Below are 25,592 nucleotides of genomic sequence, written 5' to 3' on the forward strand. Positions count from 1 at the left end.
TGTAGCAACAGCTTTCATAATCTTCAACGAAAGACAGACACAAAGATATGGGTGGAATTTTCTTGTCATTGTTAGCAATAACTTCACTGCTTCCTTTGTATACAATTGGTGGAACTACCAGGAGCTATGAGTTTAACGTATGTCTCATTACATATGATGCTTATCATTTTAATTTGTAGTCCAACAAGTTGATCTATTTTTTCATGCAGATCGAGCTGCAAAACGTGACACGACTGTGCCACACAAAAAGCATGGTTACGGTCAATGGAAAATTTCCAGGTCCACGTATTGTCGCTCGAGAGGGTGATCGGCTTCTTATAAAAGTTACTAACCATGTCTCCAGTAACATTACAATCCATTGGTATAATTAAGAGCTGTACATTTTGTATTTTCTAACGCTCTATAACGTATTATTATTACTTTAAATACAATCTCATCGTACTATATATGATTCTGATGCATGCATGCTATATACACAGGCATGGTATTAGACAACTTCGGAGTGGATGGGCCGATGGGCCAGCATACATAACTCAATGCCCCATACAAACTGGCCAGAGTTATGTGTACAACTACACTGTTATTGGACAAAGAGGAACATTGTTTTGGCATGCACATATATCATGGTTACGAGCAAGTGTTTATGGTCCTCTCATCATTCTGCCAAAGCTTAATGTCCCCTACCCTTTTACCAAGCCCTATAAAGAAGTTCCCATCATCTTTGGTAAAACTACGTACATATATACTTTGTTGAATCTTTTAATCTCTAAGCTTGTAGCTATGTTGTACTTAATTACATCAGTTTTGCATGCATGAGAGTAATTACAATTTTGTATGTCTACAGGAGAGTGGTTCAATACTGATCCAGAGGCTATAATTTCGCAAGCAACACAAACCGGTGGGGGTCCAAATGTTTCCGATGCCTATACCTTCAATGGGCTTCCCGGACCTTTGTACAATTGCTCTGCTAAAGGTACCGTATTTCTAGCCTTTGTTACATACGTACGTACGTACACCCCTGGAATACATATTTATATATATAGAATACGTGTATACATATGTATTGAAAGAAACCATGACTGAATGAGAATGCTCATGAAATCTGCAGACACATTCAAGCTGAAGGTAAAAACCGGGAAGACGTACCTCCTTCGACTGATCAACGCAGCACTCAATGATGAACTCTTTTTTAGCATAGCAAACCACACCCTCACCGTTGTTGAGGCTGATGCCATTTATGTAAAACCTTTCAAAACTGAAACGCTTATACTAGCTCCTGGTCAAACCACCAACGTCCTCCTTAAAACCAAATCCAAATTTCCCGGTGCCAACTTTCTCATGTCTGCTAGACCATATGTAACGGGTCAAGGAACCTTTGACAATTCCACAGTTGCTGGTATTCTCGAATATGAGTCACCTGTTCCGATGAAAAATCTTCCACTCTTTACACCAACATTACCATCTTTAAATGACACTTCATTCGTGTCAAAGTTTTCAAATAGACTTCGAAGCTTGGCAAACTCTAAATTTCCTGCTAATGTCCCACAGAAGATCGACAAACATTTATTTTTCACAGTAGGACTTGGGACGGCCCCTTGTGCGCAAAATAGAACTTGCCAAGGACCGAACGGGGCTAGATTCGCTGCATCCATAAATAATGTGTCATTCGTACAACCAAGTGTTGCCCTTCTCCAGTCCCACTTCTTTAATAAATCGAAGGGTGTTTATAGTCCTTATTTCCCTATCAACCCAGTGCATTGGTTTAATTATACCGGAACTCCTCCAAATAACACCTTTGTGAGCAATGGTACAAAGCTCATGGTTCTTCCTTTCAATACTAGTGTGGAGTTGGTCATGCAAGATACCAGCATTCTTGGTGCCGAAAGCCACCCTCTTCATCTCCATGGCTTCAATTTCTTTGTTGTTGGTCAAGGGTTTGGAAACTACGATCCTAAGAAGGACCCTAAGAACTTCAATCTTGTGGACCCTATCGAAAGAAACACGGTTGGTGTGCCTTCTGGTGGGTGGGTTGCTATACGATTTCTAGCGGACAACCCAGGTTTGTTACTCATGCATGTAATTTCAGTTTGGTTTCTTGTGGTGCATATATGATTTATTTTAGTTTGTCATTGATATATTCTTCTTCTTATATATTGTCCAGGGGTGTGGTTCATGCATTGTCATTTGGAAGTTCATACCGGTTGGGGTTTGAAGATGGCATGGCTCGTCTTGGATGGAGAACTACCTAACCAAAAGCTCTTACCTCCACCGGCTGATCTTCCAAAATGTTAAAGCTTCCGTTGCTTGGAACATTTCAATCAATTTTTTTCAACAATTCAAGTTTGAGGGATGTGAATATATTGTTTTTCTACAACTTAACATCGGAATGTGTTATAGTGAGTGATTGACTAAATTCATGTGAGGAGGTACATCATTGAATAAAATCTAACAATTTCTTGCGTATGAATTGATTGTTTTTTCATCTTGGGTTGATAAGAATATAAAAGTAGAGTTACAAACGTTATTCTAAGCATTTTGGACACTAGAAAATCTATGCAAAACATTTCGTTCACTACTACTACATCCATAATGATCATATGACTTGGCTAGAATGAAGTACATGACATCACAAGCGTGCCAAATGCAAAGTCGACGAATGGGAGCCCATTATAAAACCCGGTTTACCACCGTATTTGTTAAAACCTACATGACACATTGCTTCTAGTAGAACCGTTTTCGATAAGGTGTAATTAAGTGACAACAATAACTATCGACGTCTGGTAAAAATTAAATTACACGGTTCCACCTAGAAATGTTAACCAATACCAACTTATATAACCTTTTGTACTTTCAAAGATTCCGATAACTAATTAACTAAGGTGATGCTAAGTTAGCAACATACAACCCGTCATATATGTAAAAGAGGCACATGCACAAAAAATACTATAATTTGTTGACGACAAGAAGAAACAAATATAATTAACTATTACAAAATATATATCATGCATAGCCATAAAAGGAGAGTATTGTTTCAATAGTATGACACTTATGTTTTCCATATTATATTATCCTTAAATATGCTATTTGACATTGTGGTATTAGAGACGGATAATTCCCTCTGAAATACGCCTCGAATGACCAACGCCATGAGGAAAAATAGTCGTTGGTAACCTATGTCCGTGCTTAGTGGTGAAGAAATTAGCAAAGGACCTTTTTTTTTTGGCCTCAGTAGTCACTTTTAGCGGCAAATTATCATTTCGCAAATTGTTCATGATATATTTGCTCTTTCTCGAATCTCTGTCGCTAATGTAATATTGATGAAGGTCTAAAAATCCATCATTTATATGCATTATGACCAATTCTTTTGTTTCTAATTGGTGCCCTTATTATAGTTAGCCACACTATACTAGGTCTTAAATTTATCATTATTCTATAACCAAAATTCACAAATGAAAATCGAATTTTATTTTCCAAAACCTAATCAAATATTAATATTCGGTTTCAAAACCTTAGTATTCAACTTTCAAAACCAAAACACTAATATCCATGTACTAAAATAAAGATTCATATTTTATTTCAAAGTATCGAACCCATATCATAAAAGCCAAAATGTGAAAGTCTAATATGTTGGAAAACCTTTGCTTTATGCAACAATAATTAAAAAACGAGTACAGGAGAAGGAGGACAAGAGATACATTTTGGGGTAATTTTCTTTGTATTCCATCCAATTAAAAAACTTCAACTTACATATCTTTAAATACTAGAGAAAACTCCTAAAAGAAAGGACCGCTACCACCACTAATTGGATGTGTTATAGTGAGTTGATTAAATTCATTTGAGGAGGTAGTACATAATTGAATAAAATCTAACAATTTCTTGCGTATGAATTGATTGTTTTTTTTTATCTTGGGTTGATTAGAATATAAAAGTAGAATTACAAATGTTATTCTAAGCATTTTGGACACTTGAAAATCTATGCAAAACATTTTGTTCACTACTACTACATCCATAATGATCATATGACTTGGCTAGAATGAAGTACATGACATCACATCCAGGCCAAATGCAAAGTTGACAAATGTGAGCCCATTATAAAACCCGGTTTACCACCGCATTTGTTAAAACCTACATGACACATTGCTTCTAGTAGAACCGTTTTCGATAAGGTGAAATTAAGTGACAACAATAACTATCAACGTCTAGTAAGAATTAAATTACACGGTTCCACCTATAAATGTTAACCAATACCAAGTTATATAACCCTTTTGTACTTTCTAAGATTCTGATAACTAATTAAATAACGTGTGATGCTAAGTTAGCAACATACAACCAGTCATATATGTATATGTAAAAGAAGCACATGCGCAACAAATACTATAATTTCTTAATGACAAAAAGAAACAAATAATATAATTAACTATTACAAAATATATATCATGCATAGCCATAAAAAGAGACTGTTTCAATAGTATGACACTTAGGTTTTCCATATTATATTATCCTTAAATATGTTATTTGACATTGTGGTATTAGAGACGGATAATTCTCTCGGTAATACGCCTCTAATGACCAACGTCATGAGGAAAAAGAGTCGTTGGTAACCTATGTCCATGCTTGGTGGTGAAGAAATTAGAAAATGACTTTTTTTTTTTGCCTCAATAGTCAATTTTATCGGCAAATTATAATTTCGAAAATTGTTCATGATATATTTGCTCTTTGACGAATCTCTGTCGCTAATGTAATATTGATGAAGGTCTAAAAATTCATCATCTATAGCCATTATGACCAATTCTTTTGTTTCTAAGACCAATTCTTTTGTTTCTAATTGGTGTCCTTATTATAGTTAGCCACACTATACTAGGTCTTAAATTTATCATTATTCTATAACCAAAATTCACGAATGAAAATCAAATTTTATTTTCCAAAACCTAATAAAATATTAATATTCGGTTTCAAAACTTTAGTATTCAACTTTCAAAACCAAAACACTAATATCCATGTACTAAAATAAAGATTCGTATTCTATTTCAACGTATCGAAACCATATCATAAAAGCGAAAATGTGAAAGTCTAAAATGTTGGAAAACCTTTGCTTCATACAACAATAATAAAAAAAACAAGTACAGGAGAAGGAGAACAAGAGATACATTTTTAGGCAATTTTCTTTATATTTCATCCAATTAAAAATCTTCAAGGAGAACAAGAGATACATTTTTGGGCAATTTTCTTTGTATTTCATCCAATTAAAAGTCTTCAACTTACATATCTTTAAATACTAGAGAAAACTCCTAAAAGAAAGGACCGCTACTACGACTAATCGGATAATCTATTTGACTCCTAAAAGGACTTATGTGTTATAATTAAAGTATTAAAGAGGAAGTCGAGTAGTATAAGGTGGTGTTTGGATGAGCGTTTTATGACTTTTGTGTTATGTTTAAAGTATTAAGGAGCTGTTTGGATGATTGTTATAATTAAAGCATCAATACAATCCAAAAATCACCAAGATTTGCATCCTTGTGTTTTCATAGTTTTATCACTTCTCGTGCTACTCCTTGTAACGACAAATGCCAACCAATTGGCAGCAATGGGAACATGTATATGAAAGCATTAATATTAGAATGGTCCAGCCATCTTCATTTGATATCAATTCAAATCTTGTTGATGAATCGAACTCTGTATTTGTTAATCCAGCTTCTGAGCAATATTGGACAAGAAATATGCAGGATAATACAAGTGAACAGTTAAGAAGTGGCATCATGCCTGAACAGTTAAGTCTTTACTATTGTGATCCTCAAGGGGAGTTTCAGGGACCATTTCATGGGGTAGACATCATATCTTATTAAATAAAGTTTTTTCATGGCAGGAATTCATTGTTATGTGCAAATTTGTTGTGGGCTTAAGCCGACAATTTAACAGATCGGTCATACCTTCTGAACGTAAGATCTATTCCCATTTCCTTTCATATTTCAAAAATAAAGAAAAATAACATTACAACCTTAATTGGTTACCTTTTATCTTATAAACTGTTAAATGTTGTTGTGTACGATGGAATGCATGCATTGCTCTAGTCTGCGGAAATGCTTTTATTTGGTAAGTGATACCTAAACCTTGAGAAATGTCAATTTTATCCTTGAAAACCTTAAAGGAAATAGTACATTTCAATAATTGACTACTTTTGAGAGGTGGCTTCTCTCCCTCATTTACCGTACATTTCATTTGATGCCTACTACTGTACTTTTAATATAAGGGTAAAAAAAGGTTTATAAATCTCTTGTAGAGTTGTATTTTATGAGGAAAGATTCAAGAATGAAGAAAAGTAAGTAATCTTATGATATTGTGATTGTCCCTTTTTCTGGATCAGGTTTAATTTGGATTTCAAGCTCACCAGCATCTCCAAGTAATGAGGGATCCGTTACACTTAAGAATATCAGCTTATCAAGAGCATCACTTGCATTACTAAAAGAAGGTTCCTTGTTAGAACTTTTGTTTTTAAAAACGATAAAAGATGGAAATCAAGCATGAAACATGTAGACTGTAGAGATGTTTTTACATGTAAATTTATATATTGTAAGAAATAGAATTGTAAGACATTAAATTTTATGAAATGGATTATATTTTTTGTATATGATATTTTATTTTATATTGTGAGGCATTAAATGCAAATTTAATTTGAAAATTAGTAAATCTATAAAAAATAATTTTTTTTTTAACATTTAAAATTATGATACGCAAACATGCGTGTCATCTTCATTTATGACATGGCCTTTCTTGACAGAGGCTTTCTTGATACGCATTGCGTGTCATTAACACGCGCGTCGTAAGGTTACGACACGCGAATGCGTATCGTCTTCCTTTATGACAGGGCCTTCCTTGATATGCATTGCGTGTCGTAACCGCGCGTCGTAAATGCGCGTCATAAATGCGCGTCGTAAATGCGCGTCGTCTATAGACGACGCGCAAAAGCGCGTCGTCTCTCTTTATGACAGGGCCTTCGTTGACACGCATTTGCGCGTCGTCTGAGCGTTTTACGACGCGCAATGAGCGTCGTAAAAGGCCTTTTTTCTAGTAGTGTAAGAAGATATAATGATCAAGTCTTTTGCTACAAGTTTTGGATCAACTGACGTGTAAACAAACACGATTAACCAAACAATCACCCCTTAATCGTTGTTTGTTCACTTTGTTCATACACAACAACTATCTCGTCAAAACAGCCTTCACCTTAAACCATCTCAACTTTTCAGGGACAACCGACCACCACATTCATAGCCTTTGTTCACCGTCAACCTACCAACTACTTCACCTGCAAAGCTCGTCGACAACACCTGCTTTAACCAACAACATCTGAATACTGAGATCCACCCGTTATAATCATTACCGAACCCCACACAATCTAGTTGTAACTTTTTCCGGCCACATGGTTTACCAAGGCAACAACCACCATGATTTTTGATCTTTCCCGAACACCCGGACTCCGCCTCGGTTACATCTAAAGTCTTCTACCACCCGGCTGTTCTTTGTCACCATACATAATTCCTTCGCGCACAACACTTCTGTGACACGAGTGCATTATTCCACCGGTAAAGAAAACAAAGCCACCGCTTCTACCGTTTTCTTTCTCGCGCCAAAATAATTGATGCGACGCCACCTGTGTCGAAGTCTTTACCTCTTTTTTCTTTCGCACACCGGTTAATCTCTCCATTTTCCGGTGACTACACACAACTTGCCACCAGATTTACCTTTCAATTCCACACTTCCCTTTGATCACAACATCTATAGACCGCATGTGTTCATCACCACTTTTTGTCTCGAATGATGCTTCCTATCTCCCCATGACAACGGCCGACCCGAAACATACATTGTTTCTGATTTTTCTGTCCAAAACTAGTTGCCAACCCACGACTTCTGCTGCTCTCAGTTCCCTGCAGTCAAAGGCTCCTCCCTCATTCGAATGTCGACTCTCAAACCGACCCTCTTCAACCTTCGCTCTGATACAAAGTGTTGGAAAACCTTTGCTTCTTGCAACCATAATAAAAAAACAAGTACATGAGAAGAGATACGTTTTGGGGAAATTTTCTTTGTATACCATCTAATTAAAAAACTACAACTTACATATCTTTAAATACTAAAAAAAACTCATAAAAGAAAGGTCCACTACTACTACTAGTCAGATAATCTATTTGACTCCTAAAAAACACTTATAACTAAATCAAAATACCAACAAATTAGGAAGAGATAATGAGTCTTTTGCTACAAGTTATGGATCCACTAACCCGTAAACAAACAAATTAACCCAACTTAATCAAGGTGGGCATGTCAGTGCATTGGGTAAACTTTAGTATTTCATTAGATATCTTAGAGATTTTTTGAATTTTGGCGTTAGTTTCTTCACGTTTAGCCATAAGTTCATCCTTTATTTATACATGTTATGCTTTAAGTACTTTATTCATCTCCTCACAAATGCAATCAATGACAACCTACAATTATGAAAAAAGACTATAAACAATTAATATATGTTCAACTTAACATAAAATAGCAACATGTTTTAACTTTGAAGAAAAAATGTTTTGGACCAATTTAAAAGAAGTTTTAAACTTACTGAACCAATTTAGAACCCATTTATAAAAAACTCTAGAACAAGCCATATGAGTCGAAGTTTATCCATTCCTTTTACCTTCGGGATAAAAGCGATATCTGTGGGCCCTCGATGATTTGATGATGACAAATGGAAGTGCTCGGCCGGGCCAGGACTGATTTGATTTGTTCAATTAGTCAGTCGTCATAAATCGGAAATCGGGAAACAAAAAATGGACAGAGAGAATGATTATAACCCATGTCTCAGTCCATATGATATCTAGAATGGAGGAATATATGATCCCTTATCTAATGTACAAGTCATTGACAAAGGTTAGAGTTCATCTACAAGGTCAAAGTTCAACAGAAGCTTTTGAGAGCTACGATTGCCAGTCGGTTCTTGAAGTCACACGCAATAATAGTTTTAGACTTATCCAAGTGGGAGACTGTTGGATTAATGTCTAAGTCCATAACTATAATTGGTGAGACTTGACCCGACCCGACATGGTCCATTTGGGTTGCATGGCATCATGCATTTGGATAGACTATAATGAGAGAAATAACACTTAAGGATTATTAATATATTATAAGTTCTAATATATTAATTGGATTATTTAATTAGTATTGATCAAGAATTAATCTATGATTAATTAAGTGATCAAAAGAAGACTAATTAAATATATTGGTTGATTGTGTAAATCATCCATACTTGTATAGTGGGCTAATGGTCCATGGATTATCAACTTGGGCTAAAACCCATAGGATGCTCCATGGATGCTCCATGGTGTATTTGAACCCATGGATCCAAGGAAATGGAAAGTCATGACAATTAGGGTTTACCCTAATTGTAACACTATATAAAGATCATAATCTTGGAAAAATCGGCCACTATGGAAGAAAAAGAAGGGCTAGCCGATTTTATGAAGTGTAGATTTCTCTCAAGTTATTCCAAGTGTATTTGGTGTTGTATGAACCATTTGAGGTGTCACACTTGGGGCACTAGGCACTCAAGCTTCATGAAGACTTTCTACATCAAAGAGGTACGTATTCTATCTTTATTGTTTTGTATGCTAGATTAGGATAATACTTTGGATGTTCATATTTGCATGTATATTAGAGAAAATATAGATCCAAGGTTTTTAGGGTTGCATGTACACTTAGGAGTGTTAGAACGCTCAAAACCCAACACCACCATGAGGTGGTGGCGGTGGGTTTTCAAGCCAAACACACGTACCCACGCATTCAGCTCGTGGCAGCAACATATACACGAAATGAATCGAGGACAAAGCTCCAAACAACCGACTAGGAGGCTGCTATCGCCGGAGTAATCTGAAACGTCGGTTCAATGACCATCGGCGACCACAACCGCTATACACGGCGTCAAACCAACAAAAGAAAGAGAAGGAAAGAGGAAGGATTGGTTGAGGGTAACCTACCTTGCAGTTCCGGCAACTCACGACCCTCACATGACGATGATGCAGCCCTCCTTCGGTCATCAACGACCTACTGATTGCCCCCGACGTCTCTGGGAGCAGGTGTCGCGTTAACAGTGGTTCGGCGGCCTTGCAGCAGCGGCGTCGGACCTGCGATGTAAACAGTGGCTGAGAGCTCCAAGGATGGTGTCGGCTGAATCCCTTTAGGTTTAGGGTTTGCTGTTTCATTGAACGAGAGGGAGGGAAGGGTACCACGTTTCATTCTCGTGTCACTATTCAAACATCCTTTCCATTTTACAAGTTCAGTCCCTCACCACCATATCATTTCCAAACTAAACCCAAAAATTACCAAACAGCCCCTTCCCCTCAGAAATCTTTTCAACTTTAATCCAAAATTTACCATTCAGCCCCCAACTTCCAAAATCTTTACAATTTAAATCCAGAATTTATCCTTTAGCCCTTGCTTCCATAATTCCTTCCATATTAAGTCCCGAAGTTACCAATTAACCCCCTCAGCCTTCAAATCTTTTCAATTTAAGTCCATTAATTACCAAACGCACCCTGACTTCCGAAATCCTCTTCAAATTAAATTCAGAACATACACTTTTAACCCCCGACTTTTAAAATTGTAACAATTAACCCTTGAGACAAACGCCTTGCTATATAATTATTGATTTAAGGGCAACTATACACTCATCAATTTATTTATTTATTTAATAAACGGGGTGTTACACTGGCAATGATCCTGATGAAATAAACAAACTACAAGCAATATTGAGTAAGGAATTTGAGCTAAAGGATCTTGGAAACTTGAGATATTTTTTGGGTATCGAGGTGGCAAGGTCTAAACAGGGAATTACAATGTGCCAACGGAAGTATGTACTGGATCTCGTTGCGAGACATGTATGTTGGACTGTCAACTGATTGACACACCTGTTGACGTTAACCACGGGTTGACTCTCTTGTCGGTTCAAGTACCAACGAACAAAGAACGATATCAGAAACTGGTCGAAATACTAATATATTTATCGCATACACGCCTTGATATTGTATATGCGGTAAGTGTAGTTAGCCGTTTTATGCATGCACCAATGAAAACCACATGAAATTCGTATATATAATCCTTCGCTATTTGAAGTCTTCACCAGGAAAGGGGTTTTATTTTGCGAAGAATGTAAATCTAGAAGTCATGGGCTATGGTGATGCCGACTGGGCTGGAGATAAGTCTGATGGTAAGTCCACTTTAGGGTATTTTACTTTTGTGGGAGGAAACTTAATAACTTGGAGAAGTAAGAAACAAAAACTAGTATCTCGATCAAGTGCAAAAGCAGAGTTTCGGGGCATGGTTCATGGAGTGTGTGAGTTATTATGGGTAAAACGGGTGCTAAGGGATCTTAGCATTGGTGTGAAGGAAGCTATGAATCTTTATTGTGATAATCAAGCGGCTGTGAAAATTGCAAACAATCCAGTTCAACATGATCGAACAAAACATGTTAAATTAGATCGTCATTTTATTAAAGACCACCTCGATAAGAAAACAATAAATTAGCCATTTGTTAACTCGAAGAAGCAGCTAGCTGACATGCTAACTAAGGCGATGAATGCAAGACTATTTAGTAACTCTCTGGACAAGCTGTAAATGATCGACATTCATTCCCCAGCTTGAGGGGGAATGTTGGCGAGAGTGAATATTTCATAAGATCAAACTATCTTTGGCTAGTATTGAGAAGATCATATAAACATGGAAGTTATTGGGTGTTGTTACTGTCATATCTCTTGTATAGTTCTTTTTTTGTGTTCAAATCCCTATATATGTAATCCCTCTGTAAAGAAAAATATATAGAAAAACCTTTCATACGAATTTCTTGTTTTTAGAAGAGACGATGAAGTCTTTAGAGGAGAAGGAGCTCTAAAGAAGAAAGGTGTAAAGGAGGCCCACTCATCTAGGGTTAATATGATTTTATAAATTTTGAAAAAATTAAAAATAATTATAATATCTATGTATAGATGACATGGCCTATACGCCGCCACACCATCATGCCAACAAAGCGTCGTTAACATGATAACCGGCCAAATTTTGGTTTGTTCCTCTAATTAACTTGTGAAATACGTACAATTTTAAAAATCTACTCCGTGCAGGCACAAACGCATGAAAATTCTAATAATAAAAAAAAAAAAAAAAAACAAAAACAAAAAAAACACACACACACAAAGTTCGTTGTGTGTCTTTTTCTCCTATGTACATTGTAGGCACATGCATGTAAAGAAAAGATTGTTTGAAAGGAACAGGTACTATTTTACTAGCCTAGCTATATAATCAAATTCACCTGATCGTAATTGTAATTTTTTATGTGTATGTATTACATTAATTGATTTATTTGAGTTATTTCTGTTAGTATTAATTGTTGTTTTTGCTATGTTCTCCTGAAGCAAGCAACAACGAACAAATCTGTGGCTTACTCCATCCCCAAAAATAATGGATAAAACATATATTGTTAATTATGTATGTTCAACTTTTCAAGTTTTCTAGCAGGTGGTTTTAAAACTAGGTTTATTTTTAACAATTTGACTAGATAAAGTGTTATGTTATATTCAATTAAGATTGGGACCTAGGGACCTAGTCCTTACGACAAAGGAAAGGTTTTTAAAGGACAGATGGATATGATCTCTTTGATAGCACTCTAAAGTTGCATTTGAACAACGGTTGGTGATGCAATAGAATGAGTTGTTGACTCTGCCAAAATCATCCTTAGACATCAACCTATATATATGTTCAGATATCATAGCAAGGTTCATGCTGTAGCAACAGCTTTCATAATCTTCAACGAAAGACAGACACAAAGATATGGGTGGAATTTTCTTGTCATTGTTAGCAATAACTTCACTGCTTCCTTTGTATACAATTGGTGGAACTACCAGGAGCTATGAGTTTAACGTATGTCTCATTACATATGATGCTTATCATTTTAATTTGTAGTCCAACAAGTTGATCTATTTTTTCATGCAGATCGAGCTGCAAAACGTGACACGACTGTGCCACACAAAAAGCATGGTTACGGTCAATGGAAAATTTCCAGGTCCACGTATTGTCGCTCGAGAGGGTGATCGGCTTCTTATAAAAGTTACTAACCATGTCTCCAGTAACATTACAATCCATTGGTATAATTAAGAGCTGTACATTTTGTATTTTCTAACGCTCTATAACGTATTATTATTACTTTAAATACAATCTCATCGTACTATATATGATTCTGATGCATGCATGCTATATACACAGGCATGGTATTAGACAACTTCGGAGTGGATGGGCCGATGGGCCAGCATACATAACTCAATGCCCCATACAAACTGGCCAGAGTTATGTGTACAACTACACTGTTATTGGACAAAGAGGAACATTGTTTTGGCATGCACATATATCATGGTTACGAGCAAGTGTTTATGGTCCTCTCATCATTCTGCCAAAGCTTAATGTCCCCTACCCTTTTACCAAGCCCTATAAAGAAGTTCCCATCATCTTTGGTAAAACTACGTACATATATACTTTGTTGAATCTTTTAATCTCTAAGCTTGTAGCTATGTTGTACTTAATTACATCAGTTTTGCATGCATGAGAGTAATTACAATTTTGTATGTCTACAGGAGAGTGGTTCAATACTGATCCAGAGGCTATAATTTCGCAAGCAACACAAACCGGTGGGGGTCCAAATGTTTCCGATGCCTATACCTTCAATGGGCTTCCCGGACCTTTGTACAATTGCTCTGCTAAAGGTACCGTATTTCTAGCCTTTGTTACATACGTACGTACGTACACCCCTGGAATACATATTTATATATATAGAATACGTGTATACATATGTATTGAAAGAAACCATGACTGAATGAGAATGCTCATGAAATCTGCAGACACATTCAAGCTGAAGGTAAAAACCGGGAAGACGTACCTCCTTCGACTGATCAACGCAGCACTCAATGATGAACTCTTTTTTAGCATAGCAAACCACACCCTCACCGTTGTTGAGGCTGATGCCATTTATGTAAAACCTTTCAAAACTGAAACGCTTATACTAGCTCCTGGTCAAACCACCAACGTCCTCCTTAAAACCAAATCCAAATTTCCCGGTGCCAACTTTCTCATGTCTGCTAGACCATATGTAACGGGTCAAGGAACCTTTGACAATTCCACAGTTGCTGGTATTCTCGAATATGAGTCACCTGTTCCGATGAAAAATCTTCCACTCTTTACACCAACATTACCATCTTTAAATGACACTTCATTCGTGTCAAAGTTTTCAAATAGACTTCGAAGCTTGGCAAACTCTAAATTTCCTGCTAATGTCCCACAGAAGATCGACAAACATTTATTTTTCACAGTAGGACTTGGGACGGCCCCTTGTGCGCAAAATAGAACTTGCCAAGGACCGAACGGGGCTAGATTCGCTGCATCCATAAATAATGTGTCATTCGTACAACCAAGTGTTGCCCTTCTCCAGTCCCACTTCTTTAATAAATCGAAGGGTGTTTATAGTCCTTATTTCCCTATCAACCCAGTGCATTGGTTTAATTATACCGGAACTCCTCCAAATAACACCTTTGTGAGCAATGGTACAAAGCTCATGGTTCTTCCTTTCAATACTAGTGTGGAGTTGGTCATGCAAGATACCAGCATTCTTGGTGCCGAAAGCCACCCTCTTCATCTCCATGGCTTCAATTTCTTTGTTGTTGGTCAAGGGTTTGGAAACTACGATCCTAAGAAGGACCCTAAGAACTTCAATCTTGTGGACCCTATCGAAAGAAACACGGTTGGTGTGCCTTCTGGTGGGTGGGTTGCTATACGATTTCTAGCGGACAACCCAGGTTTGTTACTCATGCATGTAATTTCAGTTTGGTTTCTTGTGGTGCATATATGATTTATTTTAGTTTGTCATTGATATATTCTTCTTCTTATATATTGTCCAGGGGTGTGGTTCATGCATTGTCATTTGGAAGTTCATACCGGTTGGGGTTTGAAGATGGCATGGCTCGTCTTGGATGGAGAACTACCTAACCAAAAGCTCTTACCTCCACCGGCTGATCTTCCAAAATGTTAAAGCTTCCGTTGCTTGGAACATTTCAATCAATTTTTTTCAACAATTCAAGTTTGAGGGATGTGAATATATTGTTTTTCTACAACTTAACATCGGAATGTGTTATAGTGAGTGATTGACTAAATTCATGTGAGGAGGTACATCATTGAATAAAATCTAACAATTTCTTGCGTATGAATTGATTGTTTTTTCATCTTGGGTTGATAAGAATATAAAAGTAGAGTTACAAACGTTATTCTAAGCATTTTGGACACTAGAAAATCTATGCAAAACATTTCGTTCACTACTACTACATCCATAATGATCATATGACTTGGCTAGAATGAAGTACATGACATCACAACCGTGCCAAATGCAAAGTCGACGAATGGGAGCCCATTATAAAACCCGGTTTACCACCGTATTTGTTAAAACCTACATGACACATTGCTTCTAGTAGAACCGTTTTTGATAAGGTGTAATTAAGTGACAACAATAACTATCGACGTCTGGTAAAAATTAAATTACACGGTTCCACCTAGAAATGTTAACCAATACCAACTTATATAACCTTTTGTACTTTCAAAGATTCCGATAACTAATTAACTAAGGTGATGCTAAGTTAGCAACATACAACCCGTCATATATGTAAAAGAGGCACATGCACAAAAAATACTATAATTTGTTGACGACAAGAAGAAACAAATATAATTAACTATTACAAAATATATATCATGCATAGCCATAAAAGGAGAGTATTGTTTCAATAGTATGACACTTATGTTTTCCATATTATATTATCCTTAAATATGCTATTTGACATTGTGGTATTAGAGACGGATAATTCCCTCTGAAATACGCCTCGAATGACCAACGCCATGAGGAAAAATAGTCGTTGGTAACCTATGTCCGTGCTTAGTGGTGAAGAAATTAGCAAAGGACCTTTTTTTTTTGGCCTCAGTAGTCACTTTTAGCGGCAAATTATCATTTCGCAAATTGTTCATGATATATTTGCTCTTTCTCGAATCTCTGTCGCTAATGTAATATTGATGAAGGTCTAAAAATCCATCATTTATATGCATTATGACCAATTCTTTTGTTTCTAATTGGTGCCCTTATTATAGTTAGCCACACTATACTAGGTCTTAAATTTATCATTATTCTATAACCAAAATTCACAAATGAAAATCGAATTTTATTTTCCAAAACCTAATCAAATATTAATATTCGGTTTCAAAACCTTAGTATTCAACTTTCAAAACCAAAACACTAATATCCATGTACTAAAATAAAGATTCATATTTTATTTCAAAGTATCGAACCCATATCATAAAAGCCAAAATGTGAAAGTCTAATATGTTGGAAAACCTTTGCTTTATGCAACAATAATTAAAAAACGAGTACAGGAGAAGGAGGACAAGAGATACATTTTGGGGTAATTTTCTTTATATTCCATCCAATTAAAAAACTTCAACTTACATATCTTTAAATACTAGAGAAAACTCCTAAAAGAAAGGACCGCTACCACCACTAATTGGATGTGTTATAGTGAGTTGATTAAATTCATTTGAGGAGGTAGTACATAATTGAATAAAATCTAACAATTTCTTGCGTATGAATTGATTGTTTTTTTTATCTTGGGTTGATTAGAATATAAAAGTAGAATTACAAATGTTATTCTAAGCATTTTGGACACTTGAAAATCTATGCAAAACATTTTGTTCACTACTACTACATCCATAATGATCATATGACTTGGCTAGAATGAAGTACATGACATCACATCCAGGCCAAATGCAAAGTTGACAAATGTGAGCCCATTATAAAACCCGGTTTACCACCGCATTTGTTAAAACCTACATGACACATTGCTTCTAGTAGAACCGTTTTCGATAAGGTGAAATTAAGTGACAACAATAACTATCAACGTCTAGTAAGAATTAAATTACACGGTTCCACCTATAAATGTTAACCAATACCAAGTTATATAACCCTTTTGTACTTTCTAAGATTCTGATAACTAATTAAATAACGTGTGATGCTAAGTTAGCAACATACAACCAGTCATATATGTATATGTAAAAGAAGCACATGCACAACAAATACTATAATTTCTTAATGACAAAAAGAAACAAATAATATAATTAACTATTACAAAATATATATCATGCATAGCCATAAAAAGAGACTGTTTCAATAGTATGACACTTAGGTTTTCCATATTATATTATCCTTAAATATGTTATTTGACATTGTGGTATTAGAGACGGATAATTCTCTCGGTAATACGCCTCTAATGACCAACGTCATGAGGAAAAAGAGTCGTTGGTAACCTATGTCCATGCTTGGTGGTGAAGAAATTAGAAATGACTTTTTTTTTTGCCTCAATAGTCAATTTTATCGGCAAATTATAATTTCGAAAATTGTTCATGATATATTTGCTCTTTGACGAATCTCTGTCGCTAATGTAATATTGATGAAGGTCTAAAAATTCATCATCTATAGCCATTATGACCAATTCTTTTGTTTCTAAGACCAATTCTTTTGTTTCTAATTGGTGTCCTTATTATAGTTAGCCACACTATACTAGGTCTTAAATTTATCATTATTCTATAACCAAAATTCACGAATGAAAATCAAATTTTATTTTCCAAAACCTAATAAAATATTAATATTCGGTTTCAAAACTTTAGTATTCAACTTTCAAAACCAAAACACTAATATCCATGTACTAAAATAAAGATTCGTATTCTATTTCAACGTATCGAAACCATATCATAAAAGCGAAAATGTGAAAGTCTAAAATGTTGGAAAACCTTTGCTTCATACAACAATAATAAAAAAAACAAGTACAGGAGAAGGAGAACAAGAGATACATTTTTAGGCAATTTTCTTTATATTTCATCCAATTAAAAATCTTCAAGGAGAACAAGAGATACATTTTTGGGCAATTTTCTTTGTATTTCATCCAATTAAAAGTCTTCAACTTACATATCTTTAAATACTAGAGAAAACTCCTAAAAGAAAGGACCGCTACTACGACTAATCGGATAATCTATTTGACTCCTAAAAGGACTTATGTGTTATAATTAAAGTATTAAAGAGGAAGTCGAGTAGTATAAGGTGGTGTTTGGATGAGCGTTTTATGACTTTTGTGTTATGTTTAAAGTATTAAGGAGCTGTTTGGATGATTGTTATAATTAAAGCATCAATACAATCCAAAAATCACCAAGATTTGCATCCTTGTGTTTTCATAGTTTTATCACTTCTCGTGCTACTCCTTGTAACGACAAATGCCAACCAATTGGCAGCAATGGGAACATGTATATGAAAGCATTAATATTAGAATGGTCCAGCCATCTTCATTTGATATCAATTCAAATCTTGTTGATGAATCGAACTCTGTATTTGTTAATCCAGCTTCTGAGCAATATTGGACAAGAAATATGCAGGATAATACAAGTGAACAGTTAAGAAGTGGCATCATGCCTGAACAGTTAAGTCTTTACTATTGTGATCCTCAAGGGGAGTTTCAGGGACCATTTCATGGGGTAGACATCATATCTTATTAAATAAAGTTTTTTCATGGCAGGAATTCATTGTTATGTGCAAATTTGTTGTGGGCTTAAGCCGACAATTTAACAGATCGGTCATACCTTCTGAACGTAAGATCTATTCCCATTTCCTTTCATATTTCAAAAATAAAGAAAAATAACATTACAACCTTAATTGGTTACCTTTTATCTTATAAACTGTTAAATGTTGTTGTGTACGATGGAATGCATGCATTGCTCTAGTCTGCGGAAATGCTTTTATTTGGTAAGTGATACCTAAACCTTGAGAAATGTCAATTTTATCCTTGAAAACCTTAAAGGAAATAGTACATTTCAATAATTGACTACTTTTGAGAGGTGGCTTCTCTCCCTCATTTACCGTACATTTCATTTGATGCCTACTACTGTACTTTTAATATAAGGGTAAAAAAAGGTTTATAAATCTCTTGTAGAGTTGTATTTTATGAGGAAAGATTCAAGAATGAAGAAAAGTAAGTAATCTTATGATATTGTGATTGTCCCTTTTTCTGGATCAGGTTTAATTTGGATTTCAAGCTCACCAGCATCTCCAAGTAATGAGGGATCCGTTACACTTAAGAATATCAGCTTATCAAGAGCATCACTTGCATTACTAAAAGAAGGTTCCTTGTTAGAACTTTTGTTTTTAAAAACGATAAAAGATGGAAATCAAGCATGAAACATGTAGACTGTAGAGATGTTTTTACATGTAAATTTATATATTGTAAGAAATAGAATTGTAAGACATTAAATTTTATGAAATGGATTATATTTTTTGTATATGATATTTTATTTTATATTGTGAGGCATTAAATGCAAATTTAATTTGAAAATTAGTAAATCTATAAAAAATAATTTTTTTTTTAACATTTAAAATTATGATACGCAAACATGCGTGTCATCTTCATTTATGACATGGCCTTTCTTGACAGAGGCTTTCTTGATACGCATTGCGTGTCATTAACACGCGCGTCGTAAGGTTACGACACGCGAATGCGTATCGTCTTCCTTTATGACAGGGCCTTCCTTGATATGCATTGCGTGTCGTAACCGCGCGTCGTAAATGCGCGTCATAAATGCGCGTCGTAAATGCGCGTCGTCTATAGACGACGCGCAAAAGCGCGTCGTCTCTCTTTATGACAGGGCCTTCGTTGACACGCATTTGCGCGTCGTCTGAGCGTTTTACGACGCGCAATGAGCGTCGTAAAAGGCCTTTTTTCTAGTAGTGTAAGAAGATATAATGATCAAGTCTTTTGCTACAAGTTTTGGATCAACTGACGTGTAAACAAACACGATTAACCAAACAATCACCCCTTAATCGTTGTTTGTTCACTTTGTTCATACACAACAACTATCTCGTCAAAACAGCCTTCACCTTAAACCATCTCAACTTTTCAGGGACAAGCGACCACCACATTCATAGCCTTTGTTCACCGTCAACCTACCAACTACTTCACCTGCAAAGCTCGTCGACAACACCTGCTTTAACCAACAACATCTGAATACTGAGATCCACCCGTTATAATCATTACCGAACCCCACACAATCTAGTTGTAACTTTTTCCGGCCACATGGTTTACCAAGGCAACAACCACCATGATTTTTGATCTTTCCCGAACACCCGGACTCCGCCTCGGTTACATCTAAAGTCTTCTACCACCCGGCTGTTCTTTGTCACCATACATAATTCCTTCGCGCACAACACTTCTGTGACACGAGTGCATTATTCCACCGGTAAAGAAAACAAAGCCACCGCTTCTACCGTTTTCTTTCCCGCGCCAAAATAATTGATGCGACGCCACCTGTGTCGAAGTCTTTACCTCTTTTTTCTTTCGCACACCGGTTAATCTCTCCATTTTCCGGTGACTACACACAACTTGCCACCAGATTTACCTTTCAATTCCACACTTCCCTTTGATCACAACATCTATAGACCGCATGTGTTCATCCCCACTTTTTGTCTCGAATGATGCTTCCTATCTCCCCATGACAACGGCCGACCCGAAACATACATTGTTTCTGATTTTTCTGTCCAAAACTAGTTGCCAACCCACGACTTCTGCTGCTCTCAGTTCCCTGCAGTCAAAGGCTCCTCCCTCATTCGAATGTCGACTCTCAAACCGACCCTCTTCAACCTTCGCTCTGATACAAAGTGTTGGAAAACCTTTGCTTCTTGCAACCATAATAAAAAAACAAGTACATGAGAAGAGATACGTTTTGGGGAAATTTTCTTTGTATACCATCTAATTAAAAAACTACAACTTACATATCTTTAAATACTAAAAAAACTCATAAAAGAAAGGTCCACTACTACTAGTAGTCAGATAATCTATTTGACTCCTAAAAAACACTTATAACTAAATCAAAATACCAACAAATTAGGAAGAGATAATGAGTCTTTTGCTACAAGTTATGGATCCACTAACCCGTAAACAAACAAATTAACCCAACTTAATCAAGGTGGGCATGTGAGTGCATTGGGTAAACTTTAGTATTTCATTAGATATCTTAGAGATTTTTTGAATTTTGGCGTTAGTTTCTTCACGTTTAGCCATAAGTTCATCCTTTATTTATACATGTTATGCTTTAAGTACTTTATTCATCTCCTCACAAATGCAATCAATGACAACCTACAATTATGAAAAAAGACTATAAACAATTAATATATGTTCAACTTAACATAAAATAGCAACATGTTTTAACTTTGAAGAAAAAATGTTTTGGACCAATTTAAAAGAAGTTTTAAACTTACTGAACCAATTTAGAACCCATTTATAAAAAACTCTAGAACAAGCCATATGAGTCGAAGTTTATCCATTCCTTTTACCTTCGGGATAAAAGCGATATCTGTGGGCCCTCGATGATTTGATGATGACAAATGGAAGTGCTCGGCCGGGCCAGGACTGATTTGATTTGTTCAATTAGTCAGTCGTCATAAATCGGAAATCGGGAAACAAAAAATGGACAGAGAGAATGATTATAATCCATGTCTCAGTCCATATGATATCTAGAATGGAGGAATATATGATCCCTTTTCTAATGGACAAGTCATTGACAAAGGTTAGACTTCATCTACAAGGTCAAAGTTCAACAGAAGCTTTTGAGAGCTACGATTGCCAGTCGGTTCTTGAAGTCACACGCAATAATAGTTTTAGACTTATCCAAGTGGGAGACTGTTGGGTTAATGTCTAAGTCCATAACTATAATTGGTGAGACTTGACCCGACCCGACATGGTCCATTTGGGTTGCATGGCATCATGCATTTGGATAGACTATAATGAGAGAAATAACACTTAAGGATTATTAATATATTATAAGTTCTAATATATTAATTGGATTATTTAATTAGTATTGATCAAGAATTAATCTATGATTAATTAAGTGATCAAAAGAAGACTAATTAAATATATTGGTTGATTGTCTAAATCATCCATACTTGTATAGTGGGCTAATGGTCCATGGATTATCAACTTGGGCTAAAACCCATAGGATGCTCCATGGTGTATTTGAACCCTTGGATCCAAGGAAATGGAAAGTCATGACAATTAGGGTTTACCCTAATTGTAACACTATATAAAGATCATAATCTTGGAAAAATCGGCCACTATGGAAGAAAAAGAAGGGCTAGCCGATTTTATGAAGTGTAGATTTCTCTCAAGTTATTCCAAGTGTATTTGGTGTTGTATGAACCATTTGAGGTGTCACACTTGGGGCACTAGGCACTCAAGCTTCATGAAGACTTTCTACATCAAAGAGGTACGTATTCTATCTTTATTGTTTTGTATGCTAGATTAGGATAATACTTTGGATGTTCATATTTGCATGTATATTAGAGAAAATATAGATCCAAGGTTTTTAGGGTTGCATGTACACTTAGGAGTGTTAGAACGCTCAAAACCCAACACCACCATGAGGTGGTGGCGGTGGGTTTTCAAGCCAAACACACGTACCCACGCATTCAGCTCGTGGCAGCAACATATACACGAAATGAATCGAGGACAAAGCTCCAAACAACCGACTAGGAGGCTGCTATCGCCGGAGTAATCTGAAACGTCGGTTCAATGACCATCGGCGACCACAACCGCTATACACGGCGTCAAACCAACAAAAGAAAGAGAAGGAAAGAGGAAGGATTGGTTGAGGGTAACCTACCTTGCAGTTCCGGCAACTCACGACCCTCACATGACGATGATGCAGCCCTCCTTCGGTCATCAACGACCTACTGATTGCCCCCGACGTCTCTGGGAGCAGGTGTCGCGTTAACAGTGGTTCGGCGGCCTTGCAGCAGCGGCGTCGGACCTGCGATGTAAACAGTGGCTGAGAGCTCCAAGGATGGTGTCGGCTGAATCCCTTTAGGTTTAGGGTTTGCTGTTTCATTGAACGAGAGGGAGGGAAGGGTACCACGTTTCATTCTCGTGTCACTATTCAAACATCCTTTCCATTTTACAAGTTCAGTCCCTCACCACCATATCATTTCCAAACTAAACCCAAAAATTACCAAACAGCCCCTTCCCCTCAGAAATCTTTTCAACTTTAATCCAAAATTTACCATTCAGCCCCCAACTTCCAAAATCTTTACAATTTAAATCCAGAATTTATCCTTTAGCCCTTGCTTCCATAATTCCTTCCATATTAAGTCCCGAAGTTACCAATTAACCCCCTCAGCCTTCAAATCTTTTCAATTTAAGTCCATTAATTACCAAACGCACCCTGACTTCCGAAATCCTCTTCAAATTAAATTCAGAACATACACTTTTAACCCCCGACTTTTAAAATTGTAACAATTAACCCTTGAGACAAACGCCTTGCTATATAATTATTGATTTAAGGGCAACTATACACTCATCAATTTATTTATTTATTTAATAAACGGGGTGTTACACTGGCAATGATCCTGATGAAATAAACAAACTACAAGCAATATTGAGTAAGGAATTTGAGCTAAAGGATCTTGGAAACTTGAGATATTTTTTGGGTATCGAGGTGGCAAGGTCTAAACAGGGAATTACAATGTGCCAACGGAAGTATGTACTGGATCTCGTTGCGAGACATGTATGTTGGACTGTCAACTGATTGACACACCTGTTGACGTTAACCACGGGTTGACTCTCTTGTCGGTTCAAGTACCAACGAACAAAGAACGATATCAGAAACTGGTCGAAATACTAATATATTTATCGCATACACGCCTTGATATTGCATATGCGGTAAGTGTAGTTAGCCGTTTTATGCATGCACCCAATGAAAGCCACATGAAATTCGTATATATAATCCTTCGCTATTTGAAGTCTTCACCAAGAAAGGGGTTTTATTTTGCGAAGAATGTAAATCTAGAAGTCATGGGCTATGGTGATGCCGACTGGGCTGGAGATAAGTCTGATGGTAAGTCCACTTTAGGGTATTTTACTTTTGTGGGAGGAAACTTAATAACTTGGAGAAGTAAGAAACAAAAACTAGTATCTCGATCAAGTGCAAAAGCAGAGTTTCGGGGCATGGTTCATGGAGTGTGTGAGTTATTATGGGTAAAACGGGTGCTAAGGGATCTTAGCATTGGTGTGAAGGAAGCTATGAATCTTTATTGTGATAATCAAGCGGCTGTGAAAATTGCAAACAATCCAGTTCAACATGATCGAACAAAACATGTTAAATTAGATCGTCATTTTATTAAAGACCACCTCGATAAGAAAACAATAAATTAGCCATTTGTTAACTCGAAGAAGCAGCTAGCTGACATGCTAACTAAGGCGATGAATGCAAGACTATTTAGTAACTCTCTGGACAAGCTGTAAATGATCGACATTCATTCCCCAGCTTGAGGGGGAATGTTGGCGAGAGTGAATATTTCATAAGATCAAACTATCTTTGGCTAGTATTGAGAAGATCATATAAACATGGAAGTTATTGGGTGTTGTTACTGTCATATCTCTTGTATAGTTCTTTTTTTGTGTTCAAATCCCTATATATGTAATCCCTCTGTAAAGAAAAATATATAGAAAAACCTTTCATACGAATTTCTTGTTTTTAGAAGAGACGATGAAGTCTTTAGAGGAGAAGGAGCTCTAAAGAAGAAAGGTGTAAAGGAGGCCCACTCATCTATGGTTAATATGATTTTATAAATTTTGAAAAAATTAAAAATAATTATAATATCTATGTATAGATGACATGGCCTATACGCCGCCACACCATCATGCCAACAAAGCGTCGTTAACATGATAACCGGCCAAATTTTGGTTTGTTCCTCTAATTAACTTGTGAAATACGTACAATTTTAAAAATCTACTCCGTGCAGGCACAAACGCATGAAAATTCTAATAATAATAAAAAAAAAAAAAAAACAAAACAAAAAAAACACACACACACAAAGTTCGTTGTGTGTCTTTTTCTCCTATGTACATTGTAGGCACATGCATGTAAAGAAAAGATTGTTTGAAAGGAACAGGTACTATTTTACTAGCCTAGCTATATAATCAAATTCACCTGATCGTAATTGTAATTTTTTATGTGTATGTATTACATTAATTGATTTATTTGAGTTATTTCTGTTAGTATTAATTGTTGTTTTTGCTATGTTCTCATGAAGCAAGCAACAACGAACAAATCTGTGGCTTACTCCATCCCCAAAAATAATGGATAAAACATATATTGTTAATTATGTATGTTCAACTTTTCAAGTTTTCTAGCAGGTGGTTTTAAAACTAGGTTTATTTTTAACAATTTGACTAGATAAAGTGTTATGTTATATTCAATTAAGATTGGGACCTAGGGACCTAGTCCTTACGACAAAGGAAAGGTTTTTAAAGGACAGATGGATATGATCTCTTTGATAGCACTCTAAAGTTGCATTTGAACAACGGTTGGTGATGCAATAGAATGAGTTGTTGACTCTGCCAAAATCATCCTTAGACATCAACCTATATATATGTTCAGATATCATAGCAAGGTTCATGCTG

At 36.1% G+C, this 25,592-nt stretch overlaps 2 protein-coding genes across 2 annotated transcripts; both read left to right on the forward strand.

Moving 5' to 3' along the window:
* On the forward strand, positions 1 to 2,463 carry LOC128126450 (laccase-17-like). The gene is made up of 6 exons (XM_052764386.1): positions 1 to 137; positions 210 to 361; positions 480 to 724; positions 845 to 973; positions 1,109 to 2,059; positions 2,162 to 2,463. The coding sequence occupies exons 1-6, from the start codon at positions 48 to 50 to the stop codon at positions 2,290 to 2,292; spliced, it is 1,698 nt and encodes a 565-aa protein (XP_052620346.1). The 5' UTR covers positions 1 to 47; the 3' UTR covers positions 2,293 to 2,463.
* Positions 2,464 to 12,804: 10,341 nt separating this feature from the next.
* LOC128126451 (laccase-17-like) lies at positions 12,805 to 15,265 on the forward strand. The gene is made up of 6 exons (XM_052764387.1): positions 12,805 to 12,939; positions 13,012 to 13,163; positions 13,282 to 13,526; positions 13,647 to 13,775; positions 13,911 to 14,861; positions 14,964 to 15,265. The coding sequence occupies exons 1-6, from the start codon at positions 12,850 to 12,852 to the stop codon at positions 15,092 to 15,094; spliced, it is 1,698 nt and encodes a 565-aa protein (XP_052620347.1). The 5' UTR covers positions 12,805 to 12,849; the 3' UTR covers positions 15,095 to 15,265.
* The last annotated feature ends 10,327 nt before the right edge of the window (positions 15,266 to 25,592 follow it).

Source organism: Lactuca sativa, chromosome 5 (genome assembly GCF_002870075.4).
Source record: "Lactuca sativa cultivar Salinas chromosome 5, Lsat_Salinas_v11, whole genome shotgun sequence".
Taxonomy (NCBI): domain Eukaryota; kingdom Viridiplantae; phylum Streptophyta; class Magnoliopsida; order Asterales; family Asteraceae; genus Lactuca; species Lactuca sativa.

Excerpts from the sequence above, each read along its gene's own strand:
- LOC128126450 (XM_052764386.1), top strand. The coding sequence starts at position 48 with ATGGGTGGAATTTTCTTGTCATTGTTAGCAATAACTTCACTGCTTCCT. Across the intron at positions 725-844 it reads AGAAGTTCCCATCATCTTTG|GAGAGTGGTTCAATACTGAT; the intron begins GTAAAACTACGT and ends GTATGTCTACAG. Across the intron at positions 2,060-2,161 it reads ATTTCTAGCGGACAACCCAG|GGGTGTGGTTCATGCATTGT; the intron begins GTTTGTTACTCA and ends TATATTGTCCAG.
- LOC128126451 (XM_052764387.1), top strand. The coding sequence starts at position 12,850 with ATGGGTGGAATTTTCTTGTCATTGTTAGCAATAACTTCACTGCTTCCT. Across the intron at positions 13,527-13,646 it reads AGAAGTTCCCATCATCTTTG|GAGAGTGGTTCAATACTGAT; the intron begins GTAAAACTACGT and ends GTATGTCTACAG. Across the intron at positions 14,862-14,963 it reads ATTTCTAGCGGACAACCCAG|GGGTGTGGTTCATGCATTGT; the intron begins GTTTGTTACTCA and ends TATATTGTCCAG.